Raw genomic sequence first — 19,906 nt, 5'->3', positions numbered from 1 at the left:
GCGGCGGCGGCGGCGGCGGAGCCGCTAGTCCCCTCCCTCCTGGGGGAGCAGCTGCCGCCGCTGCCGTCGCCGCCGCCGCCGCCGCCGCCACCATCAGCGCGCGGGCCCCGGCCGGAGCGAGCCGGGCAAGCGGCGCGCGCGGGGGAGGGCGGGGGCGGGGAGGGGGGTGGGCGAAGGGGGCGGGAGGGCGTGGGGGGAGGGTCTCGCTCTCCCGACGACCAGAGCCCGAGAGGGAGACCCTGGCGGCGGCGGCGGCGGCGGCGCCTGACACTCGGCGCCTCCTGCCGTGCTCTGGGGCGGCATGTCCGAGGCTGGCGGAGCCGGGCCGGGCGGCTGCGGGGCAGGAGCCGGGGCAGGGGCCGGGCCCGGGGCGCTGCCCCCGCAGCCTGCGGCGCTGCCGCCCGCGCCCCCGCAGGGCTCCCCCTGCGCTGCTGCCGCCGGGGGCTCGGGCGCCTGCGGTCCGGCTACGGCAGTGGCTGCAGCGGGCACGGCCGAAGGACCGGGAGGCGGTGGCTCGGCCCGAATCGCCGTGAAGAAGGCGCAACTACGCTCCGCTCCACGGGCCAAGAAACTGGAGAAACTCGGAGTGTACTCCGCCTGCAAGGTACGCGCGGGCTGCTCTCGGACCGCGGATGGTGCTAGGGGCCCAGCCCGTGCGACCCCCTCCCCCTCCCGCCTTCACCCCCGCCTCCCGCCTCCCGCCTCCCGCCTCTCGCCTCCCGCCTGGGGCCGCTGCACCGCGGAAGTGCTCTTGTCGCCCGCGCCCAATTAGCTTCTTCTTGGATAAGAGTCCTGCTGGGTTTGAAGAAGGGGGATCACTAAGACTGAGAGCCCTTCGTTCCTTCAGCTTGAAAAGAGTAGCTTCGGCTTCCGAGCTCTCGGGCTACCCTGGGGTTTTGTTGCTCTGTAGGAGCTCGCTGGAGTCACTTTGCCGGGAGTGGAACGGTGCTCTCCATGTGGCGGGCGACCCCGGGGCAAAGAAAAATCTTTTGGCGGACTGAGTGGTCCCTTCTGCAGTCGATCTCTTCCCTTGTCCCATTGGGAGCAACTAGGTGCAAGGAGTCGGGGCGGAGGAGACTTCCGAACTCTTGGCGCTTTGGGAAAGCGAAGGGGGAGGAAAGCGCGGGGCGGGAAGGTGGGCAGAGCCCGAGGCGAGGGTCTCGTGGAGCCTGGCGCCCTCGGCTGGGGGCGGAGGCACTGCCGCGCGCAGTGACAGCCCTGTCATTATTGTATTATTACTTGTTTAGTTAAAACGCTGTCCCAGCTGCTCGAGGTGTAAACAGGGTTTGGCAAGGTGACAGCCCAGCACGGCGGGCACTACTGCCCAGTGTGAGGACACCTATTTCTTGTTATCCACTCTCCATGCCAGTTTAGGCACCCCGTCACCCCCAGCTGCAGATCCAGATGTGAGGCTGTGCTCCCGAGGTGGGAGGAATGCCCGAGGCCGCGGGGCAGGCTGGCCCTGCACTGTCAGCAGCGGCTTTGTTTTGACAGGGTGACAGCTGAGGGGGGCGGGGACTTGGCCTTGTCAGCTCCTGCGGCCTGTGGCTGAGGCAGGGAAGAGACACACTCACACACACTCACACACCTCCCATGTGTTCTTCCTGCCTGCTGCAAGCACGGTCAGGTTGCCAGGTTCCAGATTCCTGATTCCCACAACCAAGCTGCAGAGGCCACTTCTGAATTGTGACATAACTATAATTTATCCTACTAGAACATCTCGGTTAGACTCTTTTTAGTACTTACAGGAGCTTCTCAGTCGCAATGGAATGTCTGTGCTTGCTCTTTTTCCACACTATATCCTCATGTTTATATTGAGCACCTCTGTGTCCTATACTGGTTCAATAAATATTTGTTGAGTGACTGTAGGATCTAGCCCACTGCTCCTCAAACTTTAATGTGCATGGGAATCTCCTGGGGAAACTGGCTAAAATGCTGATTCTGAACCAGCTGGTCTGAGGTGGAAGCTGAGGCTCTGCATTTCTAACAAACTCCCAAGTGATGCTATGCTAGTCCACAGACCACATTCCCTTTCAGAACTGGGCAGTCTATTATTTGGCTCTTTGAATTTAGTAGAAAAGACAGAAACAAATAATAATGTCATGTGCATGTGGTTATTTCTGAAGAAGGAATGCAAAAAAGATGAAGTCGGGAGTGTGCTTCTAAGAAAGGCACAAGCCCAGGAGTTGATGATGAAGGGCATTAGACTAATGAGAACAGGACGCTGACTGTAGTAGGCAGAAGGGAGAGCTATGTATAGAATTAAGAACAAGGTCATGGGTATAGGGCATACTGCTTGGGTGATAGGTACACCAAAATCTCCCAGATCACCACTAAAGAACTTACTCATGTAACTAAACACCACCTCTTCCCCAAAACCTATAAAAAAACAGAAGAAGGTCAATTACTTGGTGGCCTTGGTGTTTTGCAGCCAAAGTGGGCTTGTGTAGGAACTGTGTCAACTCAGTGTTTCTGTACTGGCTTTATTTAATTATTTTTGAGATGGAGATTCGCTCTTGTTGCCCAGGCTGGAGTTTAGTGGCGTGAACTTGGCTCACCACAACCTCTGCCTCCCAGGTTCAAGCGATTCTCCTGCCTCAGCCTCCCAAGCGGCTTGGGATTACAGGCACGCGCCACCATGCCTGACTAATTTTTTGTATTTTTAGTAGAGACGGGGTTTCTCCATGTTGGTCAGGGTGGTCTCAAACTCCTGACCTCAGGTGACCTGCCCGCCTCGGCCTCCCAAAGTGCTGGGATTATAGACGTGAGCCACTGCACCCGGCCTATCCTGGCTTTATTTTTAATTTTTTTTATTGGGTTCTCCTCACCAGCACCTGTTAAAGACTTCCTGCTGCCTGCTGTACCTTTAATATCTGATAACTTTCCTGAAGTTTTGGTTTTATCTAAAACCATGAGTGTATGTGCCCTGCATTGATACCTTTGATCTTTTCAAATTTCCATGGGTGAGATGTAGCACCACTTCCAAAGTTTGGGATTTGAGTGTTTTCTGGTCACTTTTATGACCTAACTTATAGTGAGAGAAAATTTCTTTTATTTTTTAAAAAATTCTTTTTCTTTTGAGACAGGGTCTCACTCTGCAGCTCAGGCTGGAGTGCAGTGGCATGACTGTGCCTTACTGCAGACTCAGTCTCCCTGGGCTCAGGTGAGCTCCTACATCAGCCTCCTGAGTAGCTGTATGTATATATTTGTATTATTTGTAGAGATTGGGTTCACCTCGTTGCCCAGGCTGTTCTCAAATTCCTGGGCCCAAGCCATCAGCCCATCTTGGCTTCCAAAAGTGCTGGGATTATAGGCATGGCCACCATGCCTGGCTGAAAGTGTTCCCCCCCTTTTTTTTTTAGATGGAATTTTGCTCTTGTTTCCCAGGCTGGAGTGCAATGGCATGATCTTGGCTCACCGCAAGCTCCGTCTCATGGGTTCAAGGGATTCTCCTGCCTCAGCCTCCCGAGTAGCTGGGATTACAGGCATGCACCACCATGCCTGGCTAATTTTGTATTTTTAGTAGAGATGGGATTTCTCCATGTTGGTCAGGCTGGTCTTGAACTCCCAACCTCAGGTGATCTGCCCGCCTTGGCCTCCCAAAGTGCTGGGATTACAGGCATGAGCCCCTGTGCCTAGCCAAATATTCATTTTAATGTGTCCATTTATTTAGTAAATATTTAGACGGTTGCCAACTGGGTGCCAGGCATTGTGCTAGGTGCTGGGCCTATAACACACAGAATTTGTCCTTTAGGAGTTACTGTGTGTGTGTGTGCGCAAGTGCATGTGTGTATGCACGTGCTGGGGGCCTAGCGGGGAGGGCAGAAGCAAAATCACAGAGAAGTTCAGAAAAACTGCTTTCTTGGAGTAGTTGCGGGCCCAGAGCAGGACAGTTCGTAGGCTGGGGCACTGGTAGGGTGGGATTGGCTTCCTGGAGGAAGTGTCAGTGGCTGCTAAGAACTCTTGGCAGGGCAGAGTGGGGTGGGGTGGGGTGGAGCTTCTTGTAGTGGAGAAACTGAAAGCAGTGCTGGAAGCTTGGAGGTGGGCCAACTGGAGCCAGACCTTTGTTGCCTAGGGCCACCAGGTTGGGAATGAGGGATGTGTGGCCAAGAGGGCACTGAGGAGTGCAGGAATCTTAACCTGGGGAGTGACACTATCTCAGATTTGCTTTTTTTGAAAACAATTTTAACTGGGCTTGATTGGGTACGAGGGAGTGCGAGACAGCAAAATCTGTGGTTTTCTTTCAGCTTGTTTCTGCACTTAATACGAGTGAGCCCAAAAGGAGGGATTGCTCTACCTTTGCCACAGGCCCCTTGGCAAGTTAGATTACAGAGATTAGAGAATGAGGAGGGATCTGGAAAGAGATAAGGTAAGTTACTGGGGGCTTTTGAAAGAAAAACAGGTCCCAGGCTGGATACAAATCTGGCCTTTAAACTTCACAAACAAAACCAAAAAATAAGGTAGCTAACTCATAGCCAGGGTTACGTGCCACACCCCAGAGAAAAGAAAAAGGGAAAAAAGAAAAAAGCAACAAACAAACTTGTTTTGCAGGATCCAGATCTTTGAACTGTGTCCTGGTAAAGGTTGCTTCAGAGTCATTTTGCTCATGTGTGACACAGTCAGAGTGATCATTAAAAATGTAGATCTAGGCCAGGAGCAGTGGTTCATACCTGTAATCCCCGCACTTTGGGAGGCTGAGGTGGGAAGATCACTTGAGTCCAGGAGTTTGAGGCCAGCCTGGGCAATATAGTGAGACTGTCTCTACAGAAAATAAAAAATTAACCAGACGTGGTGGTATGGTTGCAGTGAGCCGTGATTGCGCCACTGTACTCCAGCTTGGGCGATAGAGCAAGTGTCTGTCTCAAAAAAAAAAAAAAAAAAAAAAAAAGTCAGTCTGACCATGTTATGCCCCTACTTCAGGCCCTTTAATTTCTCTTTATTGGAGTCTACATGGCCTGGCTACTGCTGCCTGTGGCTCCTTATCAAGGCTTTAAGTGCATGGTTTCCTTTCGTCTGGAGAGTGGGTGGGGCGGAGGAGGTGAGGGGCTTTGCATATGCTGTTCACGGCGACTGGAAGCTCTTTCTGCACTTGAAAATTAACTCCCAATCCTTCCTATAGAACTTAGATTCCTTGCCTTTCCTTTACTGCCGCCCCCACCCTGCAACCCCCAGCCAGCAGTCTTTCCATTAGATATTACACAAACTCATCTGTTCTCTTCCTGGTGCTTTTATTGTGATTTTTATGATTTGTATGATTATTTGACATGCATTTAGAATCTCTGAATAGATTCTTAGTGATGTGGTTATTGACTGAGTGAATGAACCACAGAAGAGAAAATGGAAGAAATGATTAGCCGTGATAATAGATAGCAGTTGTAGAATTTTAACTTAATCCCTTCTTGACAATTGGGTAGACGAGATTTGTCATATAGGACAATTTTAGGCATCCCACAGGTATTGATAGGATTCGGTTATTTATTTATTTTTTGAGACAGGGTCTCACTCTGTCACCCAGGCAGGAGGAGTACAGTGGTGTCATCTTGGCTTACTGCAACCTCTGCCTCCCAGGCTCAAATGGTCCTTCTACCTCAGCCTCCTGAGTGGCTGAGACCACAGGCATACACCACCACACCCAGCTAATTTTTGTATTTTCTTGGTAGAGATCGGGTTTCGCCATGTTTGTGAGGCTGGTTTTGAACTCCTGGGCTCAAGCAGTCTGCCTGCGTCGACCTCCCAAAGTGCATTACAGATGTGATTCACTACACCTGGCCTATTTTATTTGTTTGTTTGTTTGTTTATTTATTTATTTTAGAGACAGAGTCTTGCCCTGTTGCCCAGCCTTAGGTGCAATGGCAACGATCATAGCTCACTGCAGCCTAGAACTCATTGACTCAGGTGATCCTCCCACCTCAGCCTCTTGGGTAGCTGGGACTACAGTGCCCCCTTGGGACTGGGTTTTTAATGTTATAAAAGAAACCTCAAGTGAATTTATGAGTAGGCCAAATCCAAATCTTCTTGAATTAAAGTGTATCATCTACTAACTTCAAAAGAGAAACAAAACCCATTGACTAACCCTTCCTAAAGGAACAGGTCATTTATATTAATATGTAAGGGGAGACAATAGGGTATAGTGGCTAAGAACATGGGCTTCAGAGTTCAGACCAATCTGTGTTCAAATATGGGGATATCCAGCTCTGCGACTTTGGACGAGGACTTCACTTCAGCCTTTATTTCCCTGTCTGTAAAGGAATGATGCTACCCCCTTCGTGGCGTAACAGTGAGGATTTAAAATGGACTGTATTAGATGTCCAGCATGGTGTCTTGCCCATGGCAAGCCCTTACAAGGTAGGAGAGACACTGTTCACTTGGAAGTCAAGAAAGAGCAACAGACTCAGTCCTGAATCCACCCCAGCTCTGCCACTTGTATGATCTTGGGCACAAGTCACTTAGTTTTTCTCTGAGCCTCGATTACGGCATGTGTAAGATGGTGATCATGACTTCAACCTTAAAGTTAAAAGAAAAAAGTGTCCCCAGAATTCCTAGAACATAAAGATGCTGGGTTAATGCTGGCTAAACTGAATTGCCTGGTGCTTTACTCATATATTAGAGTCAGTGGCCACAAAGCATTTATGGAGAACTCAGTTGCTTGGATTCTGGGCAGGGTGCCACATTTAAGGAGTTACATGGGCACAGGACTATAAAATTAGTTTTAATTAAAAAAATAGGGCCAGGGCATGGTGACTCATTCCTATAATCCCGGCAGTTTGGGACGCCAAGGCAGACGGATAGCTTGAGCTCACGAGTTCGAGACCAGCCTAGGCAACATGGTGAAACTCTGTCTCTACAAAAATTAGCCGGGCATGGTGGTGGGTGCCTGTAGTCCCATCTACTCAGGAGGCTGAGGTGGGAGGATGGCTTGAGCCCGGGAGGCAGAAGTTACAGTGAGCTGAGATTATGCTACTGCACTAGACCTTGTCTCAAAATAATAATAATGATGATTTATAATCTAGGAGTAGCATTGACTATAGAATATACAGAGAGCAGAGGTAGAGGTACCACTGTAAAAGAAAAAGCATCCTCTGTTGGCCAAGGGCTGGTGGGTGGGGCACTAGACAAGCCTTAGAGTTGTAGAGCGCCCCCCAATGCCTTTGTATTTGTCAGTCACGCCCCCAGAGAGCAAATTTCTTTTTCAATTGTCAGCATATAGAGCAGTGGCTCTTACCCAGGAGCTATTTAGTCTCCCAGGGGACATTTGACAATGTCTGGAGACATTTTCAGTCTTTGCAGTTGGGAGGAGGGAATGCAACTGGCACCTAGTGAGTGGAGGCCAGGAATGTTGCTCAACATCCCACGATGCACGGGACAGCTCCCCACAACAAAGAATTATCTGGCCCAGAATGTTAATAGTGGAGAAGTTGAGAATGTCTGTTTTAGACAAATATCTTTGCAGCACAGGAAGAAAAAAAATGATGTTGTTTTTTTTTTTGAGGCCAGGTCTTTCTCTGCTTCATAGACTGGAGTGCAGTGGCACCATCACAGCTCACTGCAGCCTCCACCTACCTGGGCTTAGGTGATCCTGCCACCCCAGTCTCCCAAGTAGATGGGACCACAGGTGCATGTCACTGTACCTGGGCAATTTTTGCATTTTTTATAGAGATGTTTCACCAACCAGGGTTTCACTATGTGCAATAGGTTGGTCTTGAACTCCTAGACTCCAGCGATTGGCCTGCCTTAGCCTTCCAAAGTACTGGGATTACAGGCATGAACTGCCATGCCTAGCCTAAAGCAATGCTTTTAATATGAATTTTAGTAACACTTAAAATCTGAAAAATCTCACTTTGTGAATTACGGGCCTATATTTTAAACAGTTTTATTGCAGTATAATTTATAGATCATAAAACTTGCCCACTGTAACTATGCTGTCAGCTGCTTTTGAGTTAATGTATGCAGTTGTGCATCCATCACCACAATCTAGTGTTACGACTTCTTCCATCCCCCAAAAGTTTCCTCTTGCCATGAGTACCTTTTTTTTTTTTTTTTTGAGATGGCGTCTCACTCTGTCACCCAGGCTGGAATGTAATGGCATGATCTCGGCTCGCTGCAACCTCTGCCTCCCTGGTTCAAGCGATTTGCCTGCGTCAGCCTCCTAAGTATATGAGATTACAGGCAAGCACCACCATGCCTTACTAATTTTTTGTATTTTTAGTAGAGATGGGGTTTCACCATGTTGGTCAGGCTGGTCTTGGAGTCCTGACCTCAAGTGATCTGCCCACCTGGGCCTCCCAAAGTGCTGGGATTACAGGCGTGAACCTCCACACCTGGCCCATGACTACCTTTTTAAAGTGATATTTTGTATCAAATTGGTTGTTGGTTTGCAAACAGAAACCAAATTAGAAATATCTTTTTGGCGACTCTTCCAATAGACAATATTGTCACAGCAAAATACAAAACATGGAGGGAGGTGGATGAGATGTTGTTTTAAAAGATCAGTCTTTAGCCACATAAGTTTATTGCATACAATTATATCATGTGGTGATTTCTGTAAAACGTGGTAAGTATCATAAAGCCAAGCATGCACAGGAAAAAAATGTTTCATTTGGCAGGCACAATACAAAAAGCCTAAGAGAAAGTTGTCCAAATTTAATTCTGTGTCCTCAGAAATTTTCAGAGAAGATGGAAATTCAAGCCTGCAAAGCCTTCAGATTGCAATTTGTAGTTTTATATAACTGAGAAAGTAGTTTACAGGGCAAAACAGCAAAATCTGCTGAGGATTGTTTTGTGATTTGTGATGTAGCACAGTTTAAGGTTTTTGTTTTGTTTTGTTTTTAAAAATCACCCAGCAGATTTAAATCCAGTTGCCTACCGGTGTTAGCCAGATTTAATTCTGTGATTGTTAAGTAAATCCATAGGGTCTGACCCGTCATGGTGACTATGGAGGGTGAAATACATACTTTCCTGTGAGATGCCTGGGAGCAGTCAGCACATCTGCTTCTCAGATGAATACTCCATGTAGTGCCAATAAAATTAGGATTTTCAAGGCTCAGTGGCTTCTGATTTAGTCTCTCGTTAAGAGAAAAGTGGCTATTTAGGAAAAATTGTCAAGTTTCCTACTCTTCCATGGTGCTTTTCTGCTGTGGTCATCTGATTCAAATGGGGAATTAGAACAGGCCATTGGCTACTCGCACATGGGGAGAAAAAGAGGGGAATCCTCACTTCCTTCCCCTATGCTGGGTGCTCTTGGGCAGCCCCTTAACTGCCTAGTTTCGGTTTCCTCCTTGGTGAAGTAGGAATCCACGTGCCACCTCATTCACTTATTGTGAAGATTAAATACTTGAGCATATGTGAAAGTTCTTGGAACCTAGGCATTCCACAATGTCTATTTAATTTTATTTGTAAAAAACATTCCATTGGTATTAACGGTTTGTGTGTTTGCCAAAGTGTTACGTCTCACATCATTTGATTCTTCCACCCGGGGAGGGAGAAGGTAAAGGAGGTCATTTTACTAGCAGGGAACTGAGACCCAAAGAGGTTAAGTGACCTCTTCAAGCTGCAGCGCTTACTCAGGAAAGCGCCGGCCCAGGTAGATCCTCCTTTTTGTGCACCGTTTTGCCTCCTCTTCCAAAACCTTTTCATGGGGGTGGATGGGGTTGCTTTTCTTCCAAATGGTTTCTGGAGAGGATTTTATTTATTTTAGGCATTCTACTGCTTTCATTTGACATTTATTTTACTCCAATCGAGAGGTATGTTCAAAGGATTTTCTTGTCCGTTGAGCCTCTGTAGGCCATAAAGTAAACAAAATAAGCATTCTTTTTTGCTGTCCCAGAACAGACATATACATGCTATCGATTGTTTTAAAGCTGACAGTCAAGACTGGTCACTGTCCTGCCCCAATAGAATTCCCCGTTGAAGGAAGATGAAAGAGATACCTACTTAGGCTACCTACTTAGAGATACCTACTTAGAAAGTGCCAAATGTGTCAGAAAGTGAAGAAATTGACTGTCTTGAAAATTTAGAAGTCCTGCTGGGCATGGTGGCTCACGCTTATAATTCCAGCATTTGGGAGGCTGAGGCAGGTGATTGCTTGAGCTCAGGAGTTCAAGACCAGCCTGGGCAACATGGTGAGACCCCCATCTCTACTAAAAATACAAATATTAGCAGGGCATGGTGGCTTGTGCCTGTAGTCTCATCTACTCGGAAGGCTGAGGTGGGAGGAAGACTTGAGCCTGGGAGGTGGAGATTGCAGTGAGCTGAGATCACGCCACTGAACTCTAGCCTGGCTGATGAAGTGAGACCCTGTCTTAAAAAAAAAATTTAGAAGTCCCCCAAGACTGTTCACACAACAGTATCTCAATATGATAAAAAGGAGTCATTAAAAAAACCTTTTAGTTGCATCATGCACACAGTAAAGGGCTCAAATTATGTTTATAGCACTATTAATTTTTACATATGTCTATGTCTATGCAACTACCACTTAGATAAAGCTGTAGGACATTTCCAGCATCTTGGAGGGTTCTCTTGTGCCTCCTCCCCACTCCTGGTATTCCTTATTCTGACTTCTATTACCAGAGATTAGTTTTGTCTGTTCTTAAAGTTTACGTAAATTGAATCATATGATATGAATTATTTGTGTCTGGTTTCTTTCACTCAACATTATGTCTGTCAGATGCATCTATGTTGTTGTGTATAGCAGTAGTTTGTAAAGACACATGTTTTTAAATTAAAAAATGAAAACATTGCCAGCAGTTTTCAGGATGGAAGTCATTGGATGTGGACAACCTCATGGAATGAATCTTAACTAGGCTTTTAAAAGAAAGGATGAGTATTTGATAGGCAAATTCGGAAGAACCTAGGAGGGTAGGAATGTGGATAAGAAATCAAGGATCCTGGCCAACATGGTGAAACCCCGTCTCTACTAAAAATACAAAAAATTAGCCAGATGTGGTGGCACATGCCTGTAATCCCAGCTACTTGGGAGGCTGAGACAGGAGAATTGCTTGAACCCAAGAGGCGGAGGTTGCGGTGAGCCGAGAATGCGCCATTGCACTCCAGCCTGGGCAACAAGAGTGAAACTCCATCTCAAAAAAAAATAAAAAATAAAAAAAAGAAATCAAGGAGGTGGCCAGGCACAGTGGCTCATACCGATAATACCAGCACTTTGAGAGGCTGAGGTGAGTGGATCACTTGAGGCCAGGAGATTGAGACCAGTCTGGCCAACATGACAAAACCCTGTTTCTACTAAAACCCAAAAATTAACTGGGCATGGTGGCACATACCTGTAGTCCCAGCTACTAGGGAAGCTGAGGCATGAGAATGGCTTGAACCCAGGAGGCAAAGGTTACAGTGAACCAAGATTGCACCACTGTACTGTAACCTGGGTATAGTACAGTGGTACTGTAGACAGCAATGCTCTGTCTCAAAAACAAAAAAAGAAAGAAAGAAATCAAGGAGGAGTACTTGGCCAGTTAGATGTAGATAAGGAATGGAAAGGAAGAGAGAGGCAGGATGATGAGGAGGTGGGTGCAGGTGGGCTGATGATGTCACAGCTGGTGGTATGTTTAGTCTTCACAGTTCCTTCTCCCCTGGAGTCTGTATTGGTGAGTCCTTACTGGTAAATATTCCTATGAAATCCTGTTGCCACCGGTCCCTGGTTCTGGAAGATGACTAGAGTTGTTAGACATTGTTGTCTGTGAGTCGTGCAGAACCATACATGTTGAGAGTGATGGCAGGTTTCCTAAAAGGCTGGCCAGAGCCCAGTACATAAAGCTCCAGTGGGCAGTGCCATCTTTGTTATGTGGGCCTAGTTGATAGAGATGTTGGAAAGAGAACACTCATTCCCGTGTTCTCTAGAACTACCTGCTGAGGCCATTAAATGCCACCCTCTCTGCAGGAATGGCAATGAGAAACAAAGATTACTCTACAGCTCCACATAGATTTTTCATAACTGTTCCTGAAAAGTCATGTTGAATATATGAGCTTGTTGTGTAATGGCTTCATATGAACCATTCACTTATAAATTAGTCTTTTCTGTCATTGATATATTAACAAAATGGGAATTTACTTAAAGATTGTGTGTTTGCACACATGGGGTGTTATATCTGTCGCCATTTATTCATTCATTTAACATTAAATTCTATGGGCTGCTTTAGAAGATTTCTGCTCAGGTATCTCCTGTTCAAACTTTTTAAGATAATTTATCACCTACTTATAATTGAAATGGAATCGAGTCCTTTATAATTTTGAATCACATTCATCTCTAGCACCTAATTGTGCATGTAGTTACCTGCTGCTTTGCACGTTTTTCTCTCCTCTATAGCTCTGTATCTTGTTCTCAAAGCCTCATTCCAGTCTGTTCTTAAATGCCAACTTCTCAGAGAAGCCTTCCTGACTCTGGTCTAAAGTAGTGGCACCCCATCTATCACTCTATAATCTTATCTCGTTTTGTTTTCCTTTACTGCACTTATTAATATTTGGAAATTGTATTTTAAAAAATGATTTCTTGTCTATTTCCCTTAATGACAATAGAAGCTCCATGAAGCAGAGATTTGGGTTCATGGAGCCCACAAGGGAAACAGACAAGTTGTGTGGGATGCTTCCATTAAATTCATATCCCAGGTGGATCATACCTTGCACATAGTAGGCACTTGAATATTTATTGAGGAAATAGGTAATTTGATATTCATAGGCTTTGTGAGATTGGAGGAAAGGAAGCTGTGTTTTAAAGATGGCCAGGCATGGTGGCTTATGCCTGTAATTCCAGCACTTCAGGAGGCTGAGATGGTAATCCAGCCTGGGCTACAGAGAGAGACCCTGTCTCTTTAAAAAAAAAAAAAAAAAGAAAAGAAAAGAAAGAAAGATGGGGAAACTAGGGTTCAGGGAGGTTTAGTAGCTAGCTTTGTGGTCTGCAGCAAAACAGCCTCCAGCTGGGGCTGGAACAACACCTACTCATAGCTAAGGGTGGTTCCCCTCGGTTCATGGCAGATTTGATGACAAGCAATGCTTATCTGATGGCCTGAACATCTACAAAATCAAGCAAAGAGGAATCACCTATATTTTAATCTACTGAGTGAATGATGTGAACTTGTCCAACCGCTGTTTTCTCTTCTGCAAGTTACAATTAAATCCTCAAGGCCAGGAATGGTGGCTCACACCTGTAATCCTAGGTGTGGGATCCCACTTTTGGGAGACCAAGGTGAGCAGATTGTTTGAGCTCAAGAGTTTGAGACCAGCCTGGGCAACATAATGAGACCCCATCTCTACAAAAATACAAAAATTACCTGGGCATGGTGGCGTGTGTCTGTAATCCCGACTACTTGGGAGGCTGAGGCAGGAGGATCACTTGAGTCCGGAGGTCGGGGCTGCGGTGAGCCGTGAGTGTGCTGCTATACTCTAGCCTGGGTGATAGAGGGAGACCCTGTTTCAAAAAACAAGACAAAACAAACTCACAAAAGTATCATGAGTGTTATGAGATCAGTGAATTAAAAGCTATGAAGTGAGAAAAAGTTTTAACATACATTCTAGAAGTCTGTATTATATTAGTAAACTTAAAAAAATAAATTGTATATAAAGCCTTCTTTATTTTTTTTGAGACAGAGTCTTGCTCTGTCACTTAGGCTGGAGTGCAATGGCTTGATATTAGCTCACTGCACCCTCTACCTCCTGGGTTCAAGTAATTTTCCTGTCTCAGCCTCCTGAGTAGCTGGGACTCAGAAGTGCACCACCACACCTGGCTAATTTTTGTATTTTTAGTAGAGATGGGGTTTCACCATATTAGCCAGGTGGTCTCGAACTCCTGACCTTGTGATCTGATGCCTCCCAAAGTTCTGGGATTACAGGTGTGAGCCACAGCGCCTGGCCTGAAGGCATTTTTAAAACTATTATTTATATTTTTTGTTACTTTGTGGCCCACTTTAAAGTCTACAATAGACTTTCTTTTTTTTTTTTTTTTTGAGACGGAGTTTCGCTCTTGTTACCCAGGCTGGAGTGCAATGGCGCAATCTCGGCTCACCGCAACCTCCGCCTCCTGGGTTCAAGCAATTCTCCTGCCTCAGCCTCCCGATTAGCTGGGACTACAGGCATGCACCACCATGCTCGGCTAATTTTTTATATGTTTAGTAGAGACGAGGGTTCACCATGTTGACCAGGATGGTCTCGATCTCTTGACCTCGTGATCCACCCGCCTCGGCCTCCCAAAGTGCTGGGATTACAGGCGTGAGCCACTGCGCCCGGCCCAATAGACTTTCTTTAATTGTTCTTTTACTGTTTAGGCTTATATATTTATTTTTATTTTTATTTTATTTTATTTTTTGAGATGGAGTCTCACTCAGTCTTCCAGGCTGGAGTGCAGTGGTGCAATCTTGGCTCACTACAACCTCCACCTCCCAGGTTCAAATGATTATCCTGCTTCAGTTTCCCGAGTAGCTGGGATTATAGGCATGCACCACCACACCTGGCTGATTTTTGTATTTTTAGTAGAGATGGGGTCTTGCCATGTTGGCCAGGCTGGTTTTGAACTCCTGACCTCAAGTGATCCACCTGCCTCGGCCTCCCAGAGTGCTGGGATTACAGGCATGAGCCACTGCACCCAGCCTTAGGCTTGTTATTATTATTATTTGTTTTGTTTTTCTTTTTTGAGACAGAATCTTGCTCTGTCGCCCAGGCTGGAGTGCAGTGGTATGATCTAGGCTCACTAACCTCCGCCTCCCAGATTCAAGCAATTCTCCTGCCTCAGCTTCTTGAGTTGCTGGGAATACAGATGTGTGCCACGATGCCCGGCTAATTTTGGTATTTTTAGTAGAGATGGGGTTTCACCATATTGGTCAGGCTGGTCTGGAACTCCTGACTTCGTGATCCGCCTGCCTCCCCCTCCCAAAGTGCTGGGATTACAGGTGTGAAGGAGTTGGATGTATTTACTTAGGAAAAAAGTGTGAATAATGTTTCTGATGATTCACTAGGAACAATATATCACTTGAGCTCAGGAGGAGGTTTAGGGTAATCTTGTCAGTGACCTCAGGCGAAGTTGTATGGGGATGCTTCCATTAAATTCCACGCCATCCTAATCAGTCGCCATGCATTGCATACTCTTGGCTTGTGCAACCTTTTGCGAGGTTTGTGTGGTATGCAGGAGATTTCAGAAGTACAAGGATGAGACCTGAGTAATATCATAGTGATTGATGGTGGCAGTGCCAATTTGCATCAGCTCTAACAAGCTGGTGTTGAAACTAGATGGCAGAATGCCAAAGACGCCAAGGTCAGCATACTTCGAAATAATGAAGTGAGTCATGTAACTCAGGATTTGTACATACTCACAGGACTACCTGACTCATCCCACCTCTAAAGGAACATGTCTGTGAGCACCAGTTAGGGGCCTGTGGCCATTTCTCTGCTATATGTGCAAAAGGAAGCAAAAGCCACAAGGAGTCCTTTTCTTTTGAGGAGACAGATATGGAGTGAAGCACAAATTAAAATGAATAATCATGCATGAAGTCAATGCAGAGAGAAACCATCATGAACTAGGGGGCAGGTGAAAGGGTGGGAGAGAGGCCCAGCCCAGGTAGAGGGAATGGAGTAAAACCAGGCAGAGAAGCAAAACTGATGTGAGCCAGAAATGAGAGTAATTTAGAACATGGACCTGGACACCAGACTGCCTGGGTTTGAACCCTGATGTGTGACTATGGGAGGTTACTAACGCTTTACAAGCCTCAGATTTCGCAGCTATAATATGGAGATAGCTATATATGTCAACTTTTTCCGTTCACTCAACAAATTGTTATTCAGTGTGCCAGGTGCTGATTTAGATGCTGGAGATACAATGACAGATGGGTCCTTATTCTTGCAGAGCGAAAACAGAGAATTAAATAAGAATGCCTGGGGAATTCCTTTAGATACATGCCCAGGAAAGTCTTTCTGCAGAAGGAACACGGACCGAGGCCTGCATGATAAGAAGTGAGGAAGAGGGTGCCATGCAAAGACTTTGGGCCAGAAGTGGTTTGGCTTGTACGAGGCCTGTCAGGAGAACAGTGTGGCTAAATGGAGGTGGGTGGGGTAGGGGAATGAGTGTAGGAGATTAGTTGGAAGGGATAAATGGGAGCCAGACTGCCAACATATAATTTTTACACAATGATGTTAAAATCTTTAGTTCTGATAAGTTTCAACAAATACATATCAAGACACAGAACTTTTCTATCTCCCTAGAAAATTTCCTCCTGGTCCTTGCCATTCCCATCTCTCTCCCGAGGAAGCAACCACTGATTCGATTTGTGTCACTTTAAGTTAATTTAGCTATTTTTCATATAAATAGTACCACATAGTACATACTGTGCTTTCCACTCAGTATATTTTTGAGATTAATCCATGTTGTTGGATGCGTTGGTAGTTAATTTCTGTTTATTGCTGAGGAGTATTCTGCTGTATGGACGTATAAGTTTGCCTATCTGTTGACCTGTTAGGGACATCTGAGCTGTTTCCAGTGAATTCAAATTAGATTTCCGTTTTGAAGTGACCCCTCTGGCTGAAGAATAAAGTATATGAGAGAAACAATAGATAAAGAGGGCCAGTTGGAAGTTATTGTAGTCTAGGTATAAGTGGATGGTGTCTTGGGCTAGGGTAGTAGGAAGGGAGGGGTGAGAATTAGTTTGGGCTGTATTGTGAGGGTAGAGGCAGTAGGACTTAATTTGTTATGGGGGAGGAGCTGATGAAAAGACAGAAATGAAGGATAGTGTCTAGGTTTTTGGCCTAAGTAACTGAATGGATGGTAGTTCCATCTACCAAGATAGAGAATACCATAGGAGAAGCAGGTTTGGGTCAGAATAGAACTCTTCAGAGTTGTCAGAGGTGATACATTAGTATGTCTGTTAATAGACAAATGCTGTTTTTTTTTCTTTTTTTCTCCGTCCCTCCATTGACAAATGCTTTTTGATGATAAACTGAGATAATGTATTTAGCAACTTGGTATAGAATCTGGAACGTTCTGAATGCCCCATAGATGTCAGTTACTATTATAATTAAAAACAATGCTAAATAATAATTATTGTTCTTAATAAAGAGGCTAGCAAACTTGGAGGTAAAAAGAAATGCGGGTAAAGAGAAACTGGGAGACAGGGTCTGCTAGGTTAGGAAGAAAGTTCATAGAAGGTCTTGAATTTTAGGTAGAGAATTTTGAACTGAATCCATTTGATAATAGTGTCTTTGCTCTTTAAGAAGGAGGAGGCACAAGGATTTTAGAATGCCACAGAGGAGTTCTAGGTTTTGGTGTTGGCTCCTTGCTCTTTGCCAGCTGGGTGAACTCAGGCAAGCCACACCCCTTCTCCAAGCATTGAGTTACTTGTCCTACAGGGTTGTTGGGAGGAAAAAATAACATGATTTGGACTGCAGTTGCCTTGGAAAGTAGCAAACACAAATGCTTGATGTTATTAAGTGGCATTTTAGAGTAGAGTGATGTGAGCCGGTATTAGGAGGAGGGTTGGAAGTGGAGGAATGAATTGGAAGAGGGGAGGAAGTATTTCTTCTAGTTGGCTGATAAGGGCCTGAACTGGGGCCCTGGCAATGAGAATAGAGAAGGTATAGATCTGAGAAAGTTTAAAGAAGAATCAGATGGCCTGGATGAGGGCATTGAGGGCAGATTAACCTTAGGAGCTGGGAAAAGGATATTGCCAACAAAGAGAATAGGGTAGATGAAAAGGGAGTATTAGGATGGAGGGCAAGTCTTTTTGTAAAACTTACTGGGCAGAAATGCTGGATGTAGGCAGTTGACAATGAGGGCTGGAAGTTCTGCTTGACAGGTTGGGCTGGTTATGTGGATTTGAGAATTGTCATCTCAAATGATGACTGATACCATGAGAACGTGAGCTGTCCAAGGAAACAACATATATGGCACTATTTACTTTGCTCATCCTGATTGACTTGGTGCCAAAACAACAGGCGGAAGAATGAAAAATTCTGTTAGTCAGCTGGTTGTCTGAACTGCTCAGTGCTAGCCAAGCAGTTTGACAGATCTTTCCACTGTGTCGAAGACTGAGCTGACTGCTTTGGCATTTTGACAGATAATTTCTGATAAATTCTGTGTGTGTGTATTAAATTGAAAGAAATTGTTTTGGGTTTAGCATTGCAGGGTACTAGTTTCTAGGCCCCGCTGTCACTGAGGACCTCCTGAGGCCTTTCCGGGGGTAATGCATGCTTAGATTGGCTCCTGGAAAGGTCATTCAGATGTAATGAAGGGTCTGGTCAGCCCCTAGGCTATTTGGTAGCCACTGGAGCCATTCCAGCATCTCGGGAGAGCCGGCCAAGGGGGTTCCAGACCTTTCAGTTAGCCAGACCTAATTATAATATTTAGCAAAGGGAGGGCAGTTTCTTATTGAACTACAGCATAAACACAAGGATTTCTTCCAGACAGGGATGTCATGAAGATTTTCTGTTGATTTGATGTTGGAGTAACCCTGGAGAGCATGGATGAGAATAGATGAGAAGAATTTGAATGACATGTTTATTTATACCTGGGTTGTTTTGTCTTGGGTCATTTCCTCATGATACGCTTTTCACTCTCCTTCTGTAGCCTTGACCACTCTCTTTAGTATTTGTTTTTTTTTGTTCCCTGTGGCTTTACAGACCAAAATGGCACTGTAAATTAAGGTATTCAGCCACACGTGGTGGCTCACACCTGTAATCCTAGCACTTTGGGAGGCTGAGGCAGGCGGATCACCTGAGGTCAGGAGTTCAAGACTAGCCTGGCCAACATGGTGAAACCCCATCTCTACTGAAAATACAAAAATTAGCCGAGCGTGTTGGCAGGCACCTGTAATCCCAGCTACTCGGGGGGCTGAGGTAGGAGAATTGCTTGAATCCGGGAGGCGGACATTGCAGTGAGCGGAGATCGCGCCACTGCACCACAGCCTGGGTGATGGAGCGAGATTTCATTTCAAAAAAAAAATTTAAGGTTTTCAGAGATGCTTCTCATAGTGAGTTACTGCACCAGTTATCTTTTCTCCCTTATAATTCTATTTCCATCTCAATCCCAGGCAGTTTTGTTCGCCTAAGGGAACTCCGACCCCCACCTGGTAACCCTTTCCTCTTTTCACTTGTGCCAGATTTTTTTTTTTTTTTTGCCTCCCAGGTTCAAGTGATTCTTGTGCCTTAGCCTCCTGAGTAGCTGGGATTACAGGGGCATGCCACCACGCCCGGCTAATTTTTGTATTTTTAGTAGAGATGGGGTTTCACCATATTGGCCAGGCTGGTCTCCAACTCCTGACCTCGTGATCCGCTCGCCTCAGCCTCCCAAAGTGCTGGGATAACAGGCATGAGCCACCTCATCTGGACAAACGTGCCAGATTTTAAAGGACCCATAGTTTTAAAACCCCAGCTTGAAGTCATAGCATTATGATATCTTCTGTTGGCCTTCCAGGTACAACTGTGTAAACTGGAAGGATTGTCACACAGTGGAGAAAGATAAAGGGCTTATGTCCCAGGGAGGATTACTGAACCATTTAATCTGTATATGAAAAGCTAAAGTTAATTCAGGGAGTGGAGAAAGGTGTTGCTGAAGTCAAACCATCTTTATCTCTTCAAATGTTTGCTACTCAGAGTAGTCCTCACCCAGGAACTTTTAGAAATGTAGAATCTCAGGTTCCACCTGACACCCACTGAATCTTAATCTTCCGTTTTGATGAGATCTCCAGGTGATTCCTGAAGAGATTGGGGTTTGAGAAGCGCTACTCCAAATTATATCAGCATAATTCAAACTACTCACTTCCAAAGAGAAAACTTTTGGCAATCCCAGCTGCTTATAGTGGACTCCAGTTGTTGTTGTTTTAAAATATAATTAAAATATCTTGCTGGACGTGTGGCTCATACCTGTAATCCCAGCACTTTGGGAGGCTGAGGCGAGTGGATCACGAGGTCAGGAATTGGAGATCAG

General features: G+C 45.7%; 1 protein-coding gene across 2 annotated transcripts in view; it reads left to right on the top strand.

Annotated features, from left to right (window-relative positions):
* Window positions 1–269: 269 nt before the first annotated feature.
* KAT2B (lysine acetyltransferase 2B) overlaps window positions 270–19,906 on the top strand; it is a 108,041-nt gene continuing 88,404 nt past the window's right edge. Inside the window, exon 1 of one of the 2 annotated variants that reach the window (XM_021674562.2) lies at window positions 270–604. In XM_021674562.2, coding sequence (XP_021530237.2) covers window positions 302–604 — 303 coding nt within the window. In that variant the 5' untranslated portion in view covers window positions 270–301. Of the gene's footprint in view, window positions 605–4,205; window positions 4,370–19,906 lie in introns of those variants that run through there. The other variant, XM_012466720.3, reaches the window with a different exon arrangement.

Source organism: Aotus nancymaae, unplaced genomic scaffold (assembly GCF_030222135.1).
Source record: "Aotus nancymaae isolate 86718 unplaced genomic scaffold, 86718_ANA_hifiasm-v0.15.2.pri h1tg000019l, whole genome shotgun sequence".
In the NCBI taxonomy this organism is placed as follows: domain Eukaryota; kingdom Metazoa; phylum Chordata; class Mammalia; order Primates; family Aotidae; genus Aotus; species Aotus nancymaae.
The sequence above is the reverse complement of the archived record's forward strand: the minus strand, read 5'-3'. Positions and strand labels throughout refer to the sequence as shown.